This window comes from Periplaneta americana, chromosome 7, assembly GCF_040183065.1.
Source record: "Periplaneta americana isolate PAMFEO1 chromosome 7, P.americana_PAMFEO1_priV1, whole genome shotgun sequence".
In the NCBI taxonomy this organism is placed as follows: Eukaryota; Metazoa; Arthropoda; class Insecta; order Blattodea; family Blattidae; genus Periplaneta; species Periplaneta americana.
In genome coordinates this window covers 158,818,119-158,835,924 of record NC_091123.1, presented here as the reverse complement: position 1 = coordinate 158,835,924, position 17,806 = coordinate 158,818,119, and the positions used below count along the sequence as shown (strand labels likewise).

General features: G+C 31.9%; 1 protein-coding gene across 1 annotated transcript in view; it reads right to left on the bottom strand.

Annotated features, from left to right (window-relative positions):
* Positions 1-541: 541 nt before the first annotated feature.
* LOC138703637 (acetylcholinesterase-like) overlaps positions 542-17,806 on the bottom strand; it is a 2,088,928-nt gene continuing 2,071,663 nt past the window's right edge. The window contains exon 10 of the mRNA XM_069831694.1: positions 542-8,869. Within this exon, the coding sequence (XP_069687795.1) occupies positions 8,762-8,869 (108 nt within the window). The 3' untranslated portion in view covers positions 542-8,761. The remainder of the gene's footprint in view (positions 8,870-17,806) is intronic.

Sequence of the window (17,806 nt, the reverse complement as noted above, 5' to 3'; positions counted from 1 at the left end):
GTTTTAAATATTTTAACCCTTAAATTGACAATATATCCTATAGGATACAAAAGGTCAATAGCCTATATGCTATAATTTTAATAGAACAATAGAAAAAAAATGCACAACATTATAATATTGTACAACACATAAAAATATGGACATTGCGATAGTTGTTTTCTTTACGGTCCGACACGGTTTAATAAACTAGTGTGAGAAACGGAGCTTTGTCAAGTTAAGGGTTAACACTTATATGTGAATGTTATGATACTCTTAGAAGAGTGAAATGCGGAATTATTCAACCAGGCGACTTAAACCACTCTTGCTTTTGACATTTGAACTCAAATCTGTGAGCAACAACTCGATATATTACTGGATCTTCTTACCACTCAAATTAAATACCTTATTTTATTACTTGACAAAGTAGAACCCCCGTTCCATATCTGGTACACACACACTACAGATACGCTTTCCGTTGCAAAAAGAGAGATACTATGACAGAAATCCTTTTCTTCCTATAGCATGCCTACCTTTCATTGCTCAAAGGATTTGAGCTCTAGGAAAAAAAAAAAAAAAAAGAGAGAGAGAGAGAGAGCATGGATTTAGTGGAAGCACTTAGGAAGTAAGTGATACAAGAACGTAAAAACATCCCCTCAATTACTGTATTTTGAGGAAAATGTTATTCTGTGTATTTCACCTATTCTCTTACTTAGGGTCCACTCAGCTTCATTCAAGATTATTTCTCAGCATTTTTACCTCATAGCCTAGCACATGGCTTGAGTAAGAACTAATTAAATAAAAGTACTTAAAACGTACGTGATTCATCATAATTGAGGCAGTGAAACATAATACAAAACAACAGCGTGCTCCAAAATATCTTATTTCGTCAAGTGTTTCACGGCTCATCCCCTGTTGCCGGTTACTTTAGGCAGGAAATGTAATATGTACAACCGGTAACCGGAGATATCCGTATTTAACACTTAACTGAGTGTTAGGTTCTAACTGATTCTCGTGCGAAATAGCACAAAAATTTACTTTATTTTAAATATTTAAAGCTTTGTTACCAAGCAACCACGAGAATTATTACTTTTCTTTTATGAGTTGCATTTCAAAGTGGAACTTTAAATTTCTTAAATAGAATGTTTTAAGCCTTGAATTAAAAATAGGGTGTACAAAACCCTATATATATATATATATATATATATATATATATATATATATATATATATAGCAATGGAATTCATAATATATGAGCTCATCGCGTAAAGTGGTCTACTTCCGGTGGTCTCCAAACAATGAATAAGATATGATGCAAGAAGAAAATGAAAATATTTTTTTTTCAGAAGGAAATCGGAGTTACACTAGTATCTTCTGACTTTTATGTTGCGTGCGATGTATGTTATCTAGGTCATTTACTTCTATTGTGAAGCAATTATAGTACTGAAGTAAATATGCTAACTAAAAAATAAAATTCTAAATTTTTATGAAATATTCATTTTCCTAAAAAGGAGATTAGAATTTTCATACACGGGAAAAGCTATAAAGTATTTATTTTATTATCTGGAACAAAAGGAAATCTAATCATCAATTAAAACTATAACGTAAAATGGGGTAAATAGGGACGCAGGGGTGAATCGGGACGAATTTTTACTATTATTTACTTCTTTGTGACAAAGAGTAAACATAATAATAAGAGTGTTTATGTTTTTATTCATAACGAGTAAACAAATAAGCACTATTAAGGTGGGTGCTCCTGTTATGGCCATGTTCCTGATATGGCCACCCCCCTATTGTGAGTTAGTTAACCAAAAAATCCGCTACATTGCAGCAGCTTCCAGTGAAAGGGCATCCTGGTATGTCACTTGATCGTTTTCCATCCAGTCAGGTTGATCAATATGGCGTCAGTTGCCTGTTTTTCGGTTTTCATGTGACCTCTTCTTATTTTTCTCTGGTAAGTCTCCTTTGTTTTATGCATATTTTTCAAAGACTTGTTTCATGAAAACCATCGTACTCCATTCAGTTTTTAATGTTCTGTTGATTGGTGTTGTAGTTGATGGCGTATCTTTTACGAGTTGTTCATAATCAAACGATTTTCGTGAAAGCCTACCTGCTCCTGATATGGCCATATCAAATGCACCATGGCCATATCAAGTTCATTTCACTTTTATTCGAAAAATCGAAAAATCGAAAAATCGAAGGAGAATTGGGAGGAAAATTTAAAAGGTACGCAAAACGCGTCCTTGCAAGGGGTTGGGGGTTGTACAAAACTAAATATGTGAGCTCCAAGCCTGTTGGCCACTAGTCTCACTCCGGGTTACGCTGCTCCCCTGAAGGAGCTCTAGAAAATTTTGAAGGGGAAGCCGAAATTGGACGTAACCTCTTAGGTACCACATACGCGAGGGGGGCTTTTATTTTTTCACCTGACAAATTTATATGCCTCATAGCTGGGATTATGCCAAAATTTTGTATTTTAAGAAAAACAACTTAATTTTTATGCAAAAACCTGTTTTGACTACACTTTTGAATTATAAAAAAAGATTATTAAGTGTCATTTTTATTTATTTTACACCAAAATTATTTAATTTTAACACAACTGCGCTATCAAACTGAAAACAATCACGATTTGTAGAATATGGAACAAGGGTGGCCATATCATGTGCACATGTTCCTGATATGGCCACTAGGTAGACTTTTGGAATTTGGGACTTTTTGTACGATTAAAGCTATTTTTATGGGGAAAGGAAATTGTTTTAAGAAAGTCCATTAGACTGAGAACGAGTAAGAAAAAAGCGGTTTACATTTTTTTTCAAAATGGCGGCTGAAAAATTCTCAAACCTTAGCATGGCCATATCAGGGACACCTACCTTATTATTATATTTGCTCTTAGAGACAAAGAAATAAAAAATTGTGAAAGTTCGTCCCTATTAACCCCTGCGTCCCTATTCACCCCGTTTTACGGTATGTAAATTGTTGTCTTTTGCCTTTTGTTGTAACTTAAAATAAGTCTTACATATATCATTTTGAAAATTTTAATCTCACGTAAAACTTCGAGATACTATTTTAAAATCTTTCTCGGAACTCAAAGCTATATTGTCACTACGAAAACTAGTAATCATATTTTTTTACTTTAAATCTCTTGGTGTATGCATAGTGATTTGATGGGAATACCATTCCCCGCTTTAGAAGTACGTTGAATGTTCCTTTCACCAGTATACATTTTAAATACCTCATCAATCTGACACAGTTCTACATACAATATTTAGAAATCATTGTATTATTTCAGAAACGTGAACTCAAGTGTGCACATTCCATGAAAATTAAGACGGTATACCTTCATGCAGTTTACCAGGAAGAAAGTCAGAAATATAATGTTAGAAAAGGATCTTACAAAGCAACACGGTAAGTCAGCAATTCTGAATTTATTTATGTTGCCTAGACAGAAACGATATGACCAGTCACTTACAATTGTTTTCTTTCTTGAATGTATAAAATCAAATTCTGTAGTATAAACACAAATTCACAACAAAAAGCACCATTAAAGACAATACGTAAACGAGTATCTTAATATTTATTTACAGTTTGAATCACTTGGGATTAAATTCCTCCATATTACTCCTTTTTATACATATTTTAGCCATTTGGAACATAACTTTTAAGCCCATGCAGTTCTTCAGTAATATCCGGTGTCAACATAATAACATAATTATTAAAAACTCTAGGCATTTCAATAACGCATACAGAGGAATATACACGCTACATGATACAATATCTGACTGAAAATTTTGGGAGTGATATTCAATAATCGTATTTCAAGCTACTAGAAACTTCCATCATAATTTCTTTATCCAGAATGATTAATAACATGTAAAATTCATTATAATCAACGGAAAAAAAAATAATTACATAACTGAAAATGAAAATTACATATTATATTTTAAGCTTAAATAATATTTTTTGGTTTTGCACACCTCATTTAGTACAGTTGTATGCGACATAAAACAACCTTTTTTTTGCAAACGTCAACTTTTCCTTTACACGCCACGTGACAATAGAAACAAATGAATTGTACGCGTAATCGGAAACAAAAATGACAACACGATTTAAATCAATTTCAATACCTTTAAAATGTTTGCGCTGTAATGCTCGTTGATTTCTTACGAATTGAAATGAATTGATCTACTGCTCGTCAGATTATATCACGTACAGGGCGATACAGAAATTCTGATACAGTATAACAATGCCTAATCCTTTTCAAATACAACAATGAAGATCTTAAAGTATTTAAAATGGTTATAGAGTTAGATAAACAAACATTTCTACGTCGTACTTTAATTTTCAGGGAAGATTAACTACCTTGTTAAATATGGATAATTAATGATCCAGTATCTCAGAAACTATTGAAGATACTGTGCTTAAATTTTTACAGGATAAAGATATACAGTTTATAAGAAAATTGACGCAGATTTGTCAAGAAATACAAGTTACAAAAAAGTTTTAATTTTTTTTTAAATAATGTTCATTTTATTTCGTTATATTTTGTGTATTTTTTTCTGATCAAAGAAATAGTCATACACCACTCAATGTGAGTACATTTCATTACTGTATTCTTTTCAACGTTTGTTTAAAATGTCATCCTTAAACAATTTATAGTTCCTGAGAAGGTGGGGCATTTGCATTAAAATAACAAAATAAAATCAACATTACTTAAAAAATTAAAATCTTTTTTACAGCTCATATTTCTTAATAAATCTACTTCAGATTTCTTAGAAACCTTGTGTCTTTATCCTGTAAAAATTTAATTATTATGTCTTCAATAATTCCTGAGCCAATGGGACATAAAATAAGGAAATTTAACATTAGCCGGTATAAGGCAGTTAATCACCCCTTAAACTCAATGTATGATATTATTCTAAACAAAATTCGTAACTAAATGTGAACATATTCTTAGGTAATTCCATATTACTGTTTATCAAAATGTTCCAATATGTAAAAGAATATTACTTCTTCGTATTTTCATTTGAAAATCATTAAGTTGCCGAAACTGTACTTAGTGCAAAAAAGAGTTGTAATTTCGCAAAAATATAACGATTTCTATAATAAGATTCACACGATTCACAAAGCATTACAACGCTGCATGTGTAAACTGAAATAAAATCGTTAACCATGTATATGATTAAGGGCATTTAAAAAAATAAGTATCGAAGGATATGAATTGCAGGGACTATTTGAATTTTCCCCAGATGCACGTGCAAATATAGCTGGAGAAAATTATATTACATTTTTCTTAGTCCAGTAAGTTATGGAACTCATATTCTGAAATGATTAAATTTAGTACAGATCTATATATGGAATATTTACTTTAGATCTGAAGTGAATTTGTGAAAAAAAAATAGCAAAATATCCTAATATTAGTGTGTGTTTCTTTCCTAGGTCATACGAAAAATTAGGTGATTAGAATACAATACAATTTCTAAGTTAATTCAACTCCAAGTTCACTACAAATTGAATGAATCGGAGTTCAACTGTTTAAGAAAAAATTCCAGTTATTCTTTGCTGTGCAAAATGGGGTATTAATTATTCCAAGAGGCCTTATATATTACTTTACAAACATTTTCACACCATTCTGTCTTCATTTTCTTCCAGTCATTGACAAATCATGCATCCCATGCTATACAATTTTTACACATTACATAACATATAATTATTGTAGCTTTACATAGTATTGAATTATATTTTCTTTAAATTATGAAATCTATGAGCATTACAAAATGTACATTGGTTTTAATTCAAATTTTCATTAGAATGATGTTTCAGTACGGCAGCGTCCATTATTTTTCTTTATTAATAACTCAGAATAATATTACCATTATGTACAAATGAAAACACAGACATTCAGTATGTACATAGATATGATTAGTTAGCTCGCAGAAGGTGAGAGTTACAATAAATGACGTCATTAAACTTGATTGACAAATATATGGGTGTATATAATTGACATTGTTTTATCTCACAGCAAGTATCCTAACTCACCACCATCATCCCTACAAAGAACAGAAAATTATATCATAATGGCTTAAAAAAAGTCTCTTCTGCATCTTACTTTTATAGGAAGTTAATCATCTGGTACATAATCATCACTCAATCCTTGGAGTGATGCTACATATGGCGGAAATCTTGTAATAATTTAAAATATTACTAATACTTGAATTTCATGCTGATAAATGATGTGAGATTTCTACCAATCAACAAATTTTTACAGTAAATCTAATGTTGATATCTAATTCCTGTCGTAATGCACCAGATAATTAAGGGAAGATTATATAACTTTAATGACGTTATTTTTGGAACCTCTCTTCTCGTTTCATCATTTATAGGTTTACTTGTACATATCTTGGTTGTATATCATTTTGTATATATTTATATGTAATTTACGTCTTTGGAAAGCAAATAAGCTCTCACTAAAAATATGAGTATACAGCACTGTTTCAAAAATGTACCTGGCTACTTAAACTGGGCTATGAATTAAAAATTGTGAGGTTATGGGTAAAGAATCTTGTAGCCAATTAATATAAACATATAGTAAGCAATCTTCGAATTATCTTTTTGAATTTATATGTTTTAAATTATGGATAATGCAAATTAAGAAATACGAAAGTAATGTCTCATGTCAGAATATTTAAAATACATTAATTTTATTTGGATATTTGGAGTGAAATATAATATTCTCAATTGTATAAATACCTGAATGTGCTTCTATAGAGGATGAATATTAACTATAGGGACAAACTACAAAAAGTAATTCCTGACAGGAAAAGGAACATAAAAGTTCATGTGAACATAGGGTGACCATAGTTCCTTTGAATGAAAGTGGGGCTTTGATCACTTTCTTCAGGGAAAAAGTGGGATACCATGTTTTTCTAAAATCCAGTATTTCATTTACATTTAACCATAAGACGAATATATATATATATAATATCAAAATGAAACGTAAATAACACTAGAAGAAGGAACAAATGTTAATAATTCCAAGTTATACTTGTTAAAATAGTATTATAGCAATAAGAAGAAATTAAATGCACTTTCAAATTCATTAATATTTAGCTCAAGTCAGAAATTAGGTTTCTAAAGGGGTTTATTTACTTTCTTTACTCTAGTCATACTTGGCAGAAGTTGCTATTGCATTCAGCAACTCAGGTGTTGATAGCAAATATGAATCCAAATCACTGAAGTTATATTCAGCTGAATAGTTATTTGCCGTAGCTTTAAAACAAGGACATTTCTTTTCAAGCTCTTCTGTAAATTTGCATTGACTCTTTGGCATTGTTATAAGGAGTAAAACACATTTCTAATATTCAATATAAACACGCATTAAATTCATTAAAACCCTAGCTGAATGTGACAACTGGACAAAAGAACGGTAAAAAGTCTCGAATATTATCGTTCTATCGATAAATAAAACAGGTAGTACCAACCTAAATATTTCCATCATTAATAGACACAATCTATAGCATAGAGAAATATCTTTCATGTCGACAGTATGCAAGTATTATAGGTAAAATTTATCGGCATACTTGTAAAAATTTTATAACTTGCAAACTTACGCAAAAAATTAGGACAAAATCCTATTTATTGAAAGAAAAAGTCCGAACAGGTTTTTCAATGCTAAAAAACGGGACAATCTCGATTAATCGGGACGTATGGTCACCCTACGTGAACGTATGTCCGGAAATGCATAGAAAATCCGGAATACAGCATAATTACATTCTATTCCATTGCACGATACTAGCCATTTCATTTCCGACTATAGAGTAGGCGTTCGAAGTACCCCCATGAGTCTCAATGCTAACACCCACGCGTCGCATATGGATTGAAGTATCCATTAGAATGTTCCAGCTTATATCCGAACAGTATCACAGGCTGCATTCACACGTTGTTCAAGTATCTGCACATCAGGAACTGGCTCAGCATAGACGACACTTTTCAGGTGCCCTAACAAGCAAAAACCATGTAAGCTTAAGTCCGGTGACCGGGAGGGCCATGCAACAGGACCTCGTCCGATCCATCTCCCGGGAAAAAGTTGAAGAGCTCCATCATGCACCAGCCACATGACTTGTCGTACTGCCAGTCACATGTCTTCCAGCAAGGAAGGCAAACTGATCTGCAGGAATCACGGATACCTGGTCCAAGTAGGTGGTCACCAATAATCCCAGCCCAAACATTGATACGAACCTGACTAGTACTTTTACTAGGGAAGTAACATCATGAAGAACAGTGTTGCCGTCTTACATGGAACACATGTATTTCCGGACATGTTCAGATGAAAATTTTTGTTCGTTTTTCTGTCAGGAATCACTTCCTGAAGTTTGTCCCAATAGTTAATATTCACCCTGTGTATGACATGAGAACACTGAATAAAAAAAAATGAAACCTATAACCCTAGAAATAATTAAAAAAAACAAAGGGATCTATTACATTCTTTTATTAAATTCATTGCCTTATTTAAGCAGGAAGGTAGAATTTTTACAGATGGCCAAAGGAAGCATTTTCTATTATTATTTCCTACATAATAGTTCCATTAACAACAGCAGTAGCGGCAATGCAATGGTAAATAACCATTTTCTTTTCTTAAACGTTTAATGTATGTTAACCATTGACCTTGACTTTTTCTTAGTAGTAACTGTTTCTTGCAAGTAAATATTTGGAAGTGAGGCAAGCGGCAGGCAGTTTTTTTCTTTATAGCTAAAAGATAACAATTATTATTAATAAGTTTTTAAGAATTTCCTCATTTAGGTTGTAGTAATAAGTAATTAGTAATGACGTAGTACACCGCATTCGATGAGAGAACAGTTTTCACTTGGAATCCTCGGAGCGTAACATGAAACTTGCAAGTCTGAAATCAGAAAAAAGAAATTGAACATTATAACTTACATAAATTTATATTATAGTTATTTAAAAAATAACTTTTATGCTCGACCATGCCCAAATGTAGTAATTATACACCTGGTTGCAGTCCTTTAATGCATGTCATTAAAGTACACCTTCTCATTAAAATACAGGTGTTTTCAGCCAATGACAACTCAGCTTACAGGTGTTCAGCCAATAACAAGTCAGCTTTGTACCGTTATAAAACCGCAAGTATCGATTATTCTCGGATATGCAATCGAAAGAGAATTAGCGAAAAGTCACGGAGGTTGGAAATCCAATACTGTCGCAGAAGGTATGTTCTGTTACTATAATAATTAGCGTTAATTGTAAATAATATTCAAATAAATTCAATTTGTCATTTAGTTTTTCAATGTCGAATTCAATAATCAAGGTTATATCAAGTTTAACGGGATTACACAAGGTCAATGACATTATTGTTCCTCGGAAAAAATCAATACTTTCGCGTCTGAGCACATCTCACAATTCAAGACCTAGAACAAGGTCACTTCTGATCTTGTCAGATACAAATAAAATGTATACATCTGAATAATTCCAAGTTAGAAATATGGTCGAGCATAAAAAGTCGTATGAAACTTGCCAATAATAGTAATTAAGACGCTCGTATGAATATTATGAAACTCGCTTGCGCTCGTTTCATAAATATCCATACTTGCGTCTTAATTACTATCATTATAGGCTCGTTGCATAATGTACTATTATATTTTATTTTATTTATTTAAATGCACCACCAACAGAAGCAGGCTTCCAATTACAGGTGGCTTACATAGATACATACACAAAATACATAATAATAATAATAATAATAATAATAATAATAATAATAATAATAATAATAATAATAATAATAAAAAAACAAAACAAACAATACAAACGAAAGAAAGAAAATACATAACGGTAATAGATGCTAGAATATAATATTGCAGTTAATATAGTGCCAAAAGTCAATATAATTATGCAAAATTATTTAAAAACTGGAGTAAACATTATAATACACTTCTTCATAATTTAAACATCTAAGGAAATACAATTCCTTTTAAGATTGTATGAAATTTTTCAACTGTTAAACTGAAATCTAATTGAGAATCACAGTTTAAAGACAGAGAGTTGTAAGTATTACACGTAACAAACAATGGAGAGTTCTTGAAGAAAACAGTTCTAGGAATGGGAATAACAAAAGATTGCCTATGACATGATTCTGTTTCTTTTACACGGAACTGAAGGAACTTAAGAAAATCACAGTTATTCAATACACCGTTACAGGCTTATAGAGTAAAATTCGACTATTTATTAATCGTCGAGATTTTAAAGTTTTATAATTAAATTAAAAAAGTAACTGATTGTATGAAATTTGCTTGTCATAAGACGACACGTGATGTTTGTTTTTTTTTAAATATTAATAACGTAAAAATCTTTTCTGTATCCTTTATATTTGCATCTGATGGGACTGGAACTGAGGTTATCATATTACAGACGCATACTCTAGCTTACTCCTAACTAGAGTTTTTATATAGAGTATCAATAGTATTTATATTTTTTAATTCTTATGTATTTCTGATTATAAATCCTAATTTTCTATATACTTCAATTACCACGTGATTTAAGTGCATTTTAAAACATAAGTTAAATTATTCTACTCTAGGTAACTTCACATCATTAATTTCATACGAGTTTTGAGCAACTGTCTTATTTTTAGAATACGTCATAAAGCAACATTTATTAAGATTTAACATTAGAAAATTATCGATACTCCATCTATACAGTCTGTCCAAATCATGCTGTAGATCAAAAACATCTTGTTGTTTGTCAATGACTTTATACAATATCATCAGCATATACTAAACATTTAGAGTGCAAAATCTGTTTAGGTAAGTCATTGATATAAAGTAAAAAGAACAAGGGACCAAGATTGGATCCTTGGGGTACACCTGAAGTTACAGTTATTTAAAAAATGACTTTTTTTTGTAACATTTAGAAAATTGTACAGTTTTAGGAAAAAATGGCTCGCCTGAATTTTCTGTTCCAAAAATCAGACGATATTATTTTCTGTAATTTTAAGAGCAATTTTGCCTGAAGGATCAATTAAAATTTTATCGGGCTTTTTTTTTTGTAGAGTGCTGCCCCCCCCCCGAATATTTCAAAGAAATCAGTGCCTATACTATAAACCCTGGATCAAACTGTACAGTCCTGGAAACAAATTAATTACTTTTTTTAACAAGAGGAATCTCTCTTATAATTATTTGAGGCGCCCCTCTATTAATTTTATTTGGAGTTAACGCCCCTAGCTTTATAAGTTGAGGGGACAGAAAGTGTCTTGTACTCCCTCAAAGTCGGCGCCTGTGGTTGATAGACACCTCCGATCAGACTGTTATCACAGTCTAATACATACAGTCACGAAACTTGAGGTGATTTTTTGCTTTTCTCGCGATACAATGCTCCAAGCGGTTAGCAACTGAGAGTACTATAAACAATATACCACAGTCTAGTATATACAGTCACGAAGCTTGAATTTATGTAGGTACTAGGAACAATAGACTGTGCAGATACTATTTCGCATTGTCTGTAATGAGGCGATAGTAGCGATCCCAGTGGTTAGCAACTATCTATGGATGCATATTTACTACGTATTGAGCTTCATGACTGTATATACTAGACTGTGAATAGATTGTGCGATAGTAGCGATCCTAGTGGCTAGCAACTAAATTTCAACTGTCATTAGAAGCATATTCCCTACGTATTGAGCTTCGTGACTGTATGTACTGTACCTGTTTTTTTTAAGATGGGACATGACAGTCAAGCGGCCGAGCTTGGAACTACAGTGCTATGTTGCCAATATGGACTACCACGCTGCCAGCTGATGGAAGCTAGCAATTGAAGTTAAAATATTCATTGACAATTGACGCGAAGGTAAGAAAACAATACAAAAATCGACAGAGAATCAAAGAGGAAACGTACCAATGCTAACATTGTGTGCACAATAAATGTCGCCAAGAGAGCTATTAAGCACTTTCTACGTGAGAACGGTAAGTTTGGCATCATATTTCTTTGATGAGTAACGTTGTTACCATAGCAACAGGCCTACCACGCTATGTGACATTCAGTTGTTTTTTTCGATAGCAACGCTCCTGTCATGTCTCATCTTAAAAAAAAAAACAAGTGTAGACTGTGCTATTACAGTTAGTGAGGTTTAAAAAGGGCGCGTCAGCTACTATGGCTATTTGTGCCCTTATCTAAATTTCATGACTATTATATAAACACCAACTGACGTATAAGAAACCTAAATCATATAAAAATATGAAGCATATTTTGTGATCAACGTTTAATAACAGAATTTTTATTCATATATTCTTTCGCAGGACAAATTTAGCTTTTACATTTTTCATTTTCATGCAAACTTCTTCACCAAACCTGTTTCAGACTAAAATAGGGTGGCCAGATTTCCAAAATAAAACAACCGGGATACTTATTAAAGTTGACATGAATGAATATTTTATCTAAACATTTATTATTACTTGTGTTTATATAATATCAGTGTGCAATAAGGTCCAGTTTTATTTATTTTAAAGTAATAAATACTACACTGTTTACTATAACTAGGCTATAATTATAATTATACAAGTACATAATAGAGTAGCATGGATAGTTGGCTTACATCATTGTTAACAATCATTTATATTACTAGTCTGGATTAATTAGGTTGAATTATCTGTTTAAAAATACTCCAGATTAATTGGACCTTACATTATGTGCATATCACTGTATTCTGAACTTGTTTCATAACAACATTTTTTGCCTCGTACTAACATTTAACTATTTTAAAATTCTCCATGAAGATCAACTGTACAATCAGCATCATATTTCTTTGATAAGTAAATTTTTTCTAGACCTTTCCTATAGAAGTCCATGCAAGACACATTTTTAAATGACGTTTTATAATTAACATGGTCTTTATTGAATTCATTGCGGTGACATCTGATGGAAATAGTATAATCAATAAACATCAATGTTTTACGTGATTATTAAATAAAATAAAAGAAAAAAATATTTTAACAATAATTTAGGGAAACGAGACGCAATTAAACAAACGGGACATTTGGCGTCCCGAGCATACTTTTCTCGGAACAGGGGACAAAAGGCTTAAAAAGGGACAATCCCTTTACAATCGGGACGTCTGGTCACCCTATCTGCGTAACACAGTGTTTAAAGATTGAAAATAAGAACTGTACTTTAGATCAACAGAACACAAGTTTATGTGTGTTCACTTTGACATCATATTATGAAGAAACACTCCTTTTATATATGCATTTCAGTTAGTATATTTAAACGAAAAATTATTTAAAATAATTTAGCACACCATCGTTCGTTTCTTTTTTCGTTGATAACTCTTTAGCATCTATTAGTGCTCTATGGTTGTGCCAACTGATGGAGTTACTCGTCAACAATGTGACGCTGAAACGTGTTCAAGTTACTGCCCAACGACATTCCTGATATGAGGGGTTTAGTTGCAAAATAAGATACGTCACTAAAACATAATTTTTCGGTATGAAGGAAAAACGTTTGCAAGGAACCAAAGATTTGCAACCAATACTATTCTTTCATCATACAAATCCATGTGATGTATCTGGCTTTGGAGCATAACAGTTCTATAGCAGTTGTACAGGGACATCATTTTATTTTTACTTCAATTTTTATTGTACCTGAGTTTTTGAATGTACTTCACTCCCACCCGTTCAACCGTCTTCCACACAGATCCAAGACCGCATATACAGTCATAGTAGCCACAGTACGTTCCAAAAATATGTTCGCATTTTCCAGTGACGAAAGAGCTTTCAATATTGAATCATTATCGCACAGGTACTGTCGTCCATTTGCCTACGTCATATCCCGGTTTCCCCAACCAGCTTTTATTCGCCAGCTAGTGGCTAGGCTGTCTTAGCTCTTTTCTGAGAACATTAATTTCTGTTAGGAATTGGACGTCTACGTAATATTATACAACTGTTTAAAATAACTTAAATAAAAGGGCCTCGTTAAGTAATTAACTGTCACGTGATTTCCCTCCTTTCTACGACCCTGCGATATAACCACTTGGACGAACAGTAGATAGTATGTCTGAGTAATTTTATCTTTTTGGGCAGAAGTGAAGACTAATTTACAGTACGTAAGGTACTCTTTTATAGAGCAGGTACAGAATTATTTCAACATGAGTTACTAGTACGAAGAACTGGTAATTGGAATTAAGTACAATATGCTATAGTGCGATAATATGCACATTAGAACTGAAGCCTGCATCGAAATGTGTTTAAATATGCATATTATGATTATTTTTCAATTTAACTTCATTCTCTATATTGTACGCTAATGTGTTGTAGACAGCATAATATACACTGCATAATGAATACGTCCACATGGACAGCTCAGTTCGTGAGTAAAAACACTCATTGTTAATACTGTACTGTATTTTGATTAAAAAAAAAACCTAATGAAAACGATTAAGCTCAAAAGCGCAATATTTCCTAGTTTACATAAATGGATGAACTACTTTTCTTCCCTCCCATACCTAGTAAAGTGATTTGTTTGTATATTACGTCAGTATCATCGAACTCCAGTCGTGGAAGGGGATAGCAAACGGCGTTGATCCAGAGGTATAGGCAATTTAATATTAAAAATGTTAGTAAAAATAAAATGATGTCCCCGTAGAATCATATGAAGATGTGAAATATAACATTAACCCATTTTCTAAAAAAAAGTGATGTATCTGATTTTGCAACTACACGCCTCACATATTGTACGTATTTTATATTTTTGGAGACTGGCTAAATTCATATTAATCCGGTACACTCACAATCACACTCACATTCATATAAATTTCCAGACTCTTGACACCCAGACAGTTTTTCTTTTTCAAGAAGAATTCACCGAGAGCCAATCTCAGGAATCGAACGCGGGACCCGGCCAGCATGCTGACCAACAGACCACGCACGCAGTCACCATTGTTCGTATTCTCGAAAATTACCAACTATTCACTACCGGTACTCACTTTCTAACTTAAATCAGTGGACCATATCTTTCAGAAAACTGGGAAATCTGCGCTGAGTAAACACATTACACGAGTCAAGCGATATTGTCTTAAAGCAGACGTATCGTTTGCTTTACCTTACCTAAAAAAAACTGAATTTTTGGCTGAGAACCGGTTTCTCGAACATGAAATATGACGCCAATTCCAGTATTGCGTAGTGCATGTACGCAGTGTAGGAATCTGTCCATCACTGATGTACAGGTAACAGGCAGGAATGTTCATACAGAATACTGTAGCTGGTGTTTCAGTGAAAATAGTTACAGTTTTTTTAAGTGATAGATCATATATTTATGTTATTACATTCCTAAAATGCGAGTCTGATTTTGTCTCGTTCGTTCAGTCCTTTTACAGAAAATTAGTACAATATCATGAATACTATTCTCTTGAAGTTAATGTATATTTCAGCTTGGTTGATGTGTTTCACTAGTTTAAATGCTCCACTTAATTATTCAGCAATCATTTACCAACAAATAATTCACTACTGCAAATACAAGAGGCCTCCATTTAGCTCAGCCGTCCGTCATGTTCTCGTAACAGGCATGCGCCACTAATACTTTGTAATACTGAAAATCACATCACAGAGATGGCAGATTACACATAATTCAATGGTCAGGGATAAATAGTTCGAAGTAAATTTTTGGTTTCATAGGCTACATCCAAATTTCACTGTCTGTATCTCAGCGAGATTTATGTGGTTAATATATTTTATTCTGAATGTGAACAATATGGCTCTTGCAATCAAGTATAGGGTAAAGGTGATAATATTGTGATAGGAGTAATATTGTGGTAGTTATTTTTTAGAATTTTTTACAATTTTACTGAGCGAGAGAAGGACCCGTTTTGTGCAGCAAGTTCTTCACGAACATTCCTTTAATACGTTGACCCAAAAAACCAATCTTCCTCTAACTCAATAAAATTGTAATAAATTCTCAAAAAGAACTATCACAATATTACTCATATCACAATTTACCAAATTTTACCTTTTATGCATATCGTTATTTACAGAGTAAACCTTAAGGGGACATTTAGGCCCTATATGAGTTTAAAACTTTCATAATTTTCGTACCAAAATTTGCTAAATTTAAACTACATAAACAGGCATAAAATACCATCATCTGTACAAAATTTGGTGCCATTAGAGCTAAGTTTTTAAATTAGAATTTTAAGCACATTTTATATTGACGTCACTAACAAAGTTTTAAAAAAATTTAGTTCATATTTGCTCAAGAACTTGAAAATAGTCACGGGAATAAAAATTATCTTTTTGAGCTCTATCTACAGTATATAAAGAGTAACACTAAATGTTTAAATTGTATGAACTTATCACTATCTACAACATATTTTAATCTAAGTGCAGTGTTGAATATGCCCGAAAGGAACTTAATATTAATACTTCACATAAATGCTAATTAAATTCTATTTATCAACATTTAATTGGCGTCTGTGGGAATTTCACACCAAACTGACAATAACGGTTGTGCAAGGAGCTTTTTCTATTCAATAAATTGTTTAAAATGTTTAAGTCGAGAAAACAGCGTTAAACGGACAAACAAACATTTCTATCAACTCACTCAGGACTGTATGTTTGGCCAAATTTGATTATATGGCTACATCATTTAAGAGGTTAGGTACATCTTACAGCAGTAAAACGTTTGTAAATATTCAACATTTTTTTTTCTTCATTACTGTACCTTGTACAGCAATGAAAATTGGTATGTGTAAAACACTATCCTTCTGCTATATGAAAAAATATATATTTTTACGATTTAAAACAATTATTTCTATATATATATATTTTTTTTTTTTTTTCAAAATTCATAATGGTGATAGTTCACTGTGCAGTGATGAAGCTTTTCCCTCATAACTCACAAACTTGTTAACTTCATGTTCTCTCTCTTTATTTTATTGCTGAAACACATGTTTACAATATCATGCTGTTACAACTACATTCCTTAATAAATAATATATTTTTTTATTTTGTGTTAGAAGAAGATACTAATATTTGACCATATTTGTTAAAGAATTTATTTTTTTTTTCACATAATCTATCAAAGACAGAGAAGTGATCTTGCATCATATTGTAGATATGACATGCATAAATACACACAAAAAATTTTATCACAGAATGTTGGATAGTTTTTGAGTTATGTGGGAAATGCTTCATCACTGCACAGTGAACTGAATTTAAAAAAAATAATAAATAATAAATAAATAAATAAATAAATAAATAAATATTTTTTTAAATAGTAAAAATATTTTTTTTCTACAGCAGAAGAACACTGTTTTACACATACTAATTTTCATTATTGTACAATATACAGTAATGGAGGAAAAAAAGTTGAATATTTCCAAACTTTTACTGTTGTAAGCTGTACCTAATCCCTTAAAATAGTCTCAAATATAATTGCAATGATAGAAAGAAAAAAATAAATTTTCTCAATTTTTCAGCATTATTTCACCACCCCCTTAAGGGAAGGCATAGGTGAAATGTTGGCAAAAATGTGACAAAAATGCGATTCTCAAAGACCAAGGACACCAGAATAAAATGTGACACGTTTCCTTATTAAGATGAAATAAATGACAGGCATTTTTTTCAACGTGATTTTCTTTAATTTTCGACGTGTGGAACCATTTATATATTAATTAATTAAATTGATTAAAATTACAATATCTCCAAATCCATCAAAGCTAGATAAAAGAGATTTTGCACAAAGGCATAGGTGAAATTACTAAATCTTACAGTTTTCAATCTATTGAGCTGAAATTTTTATCACATGCTACTTTTATATGTCAGTTACATTGTGCAAA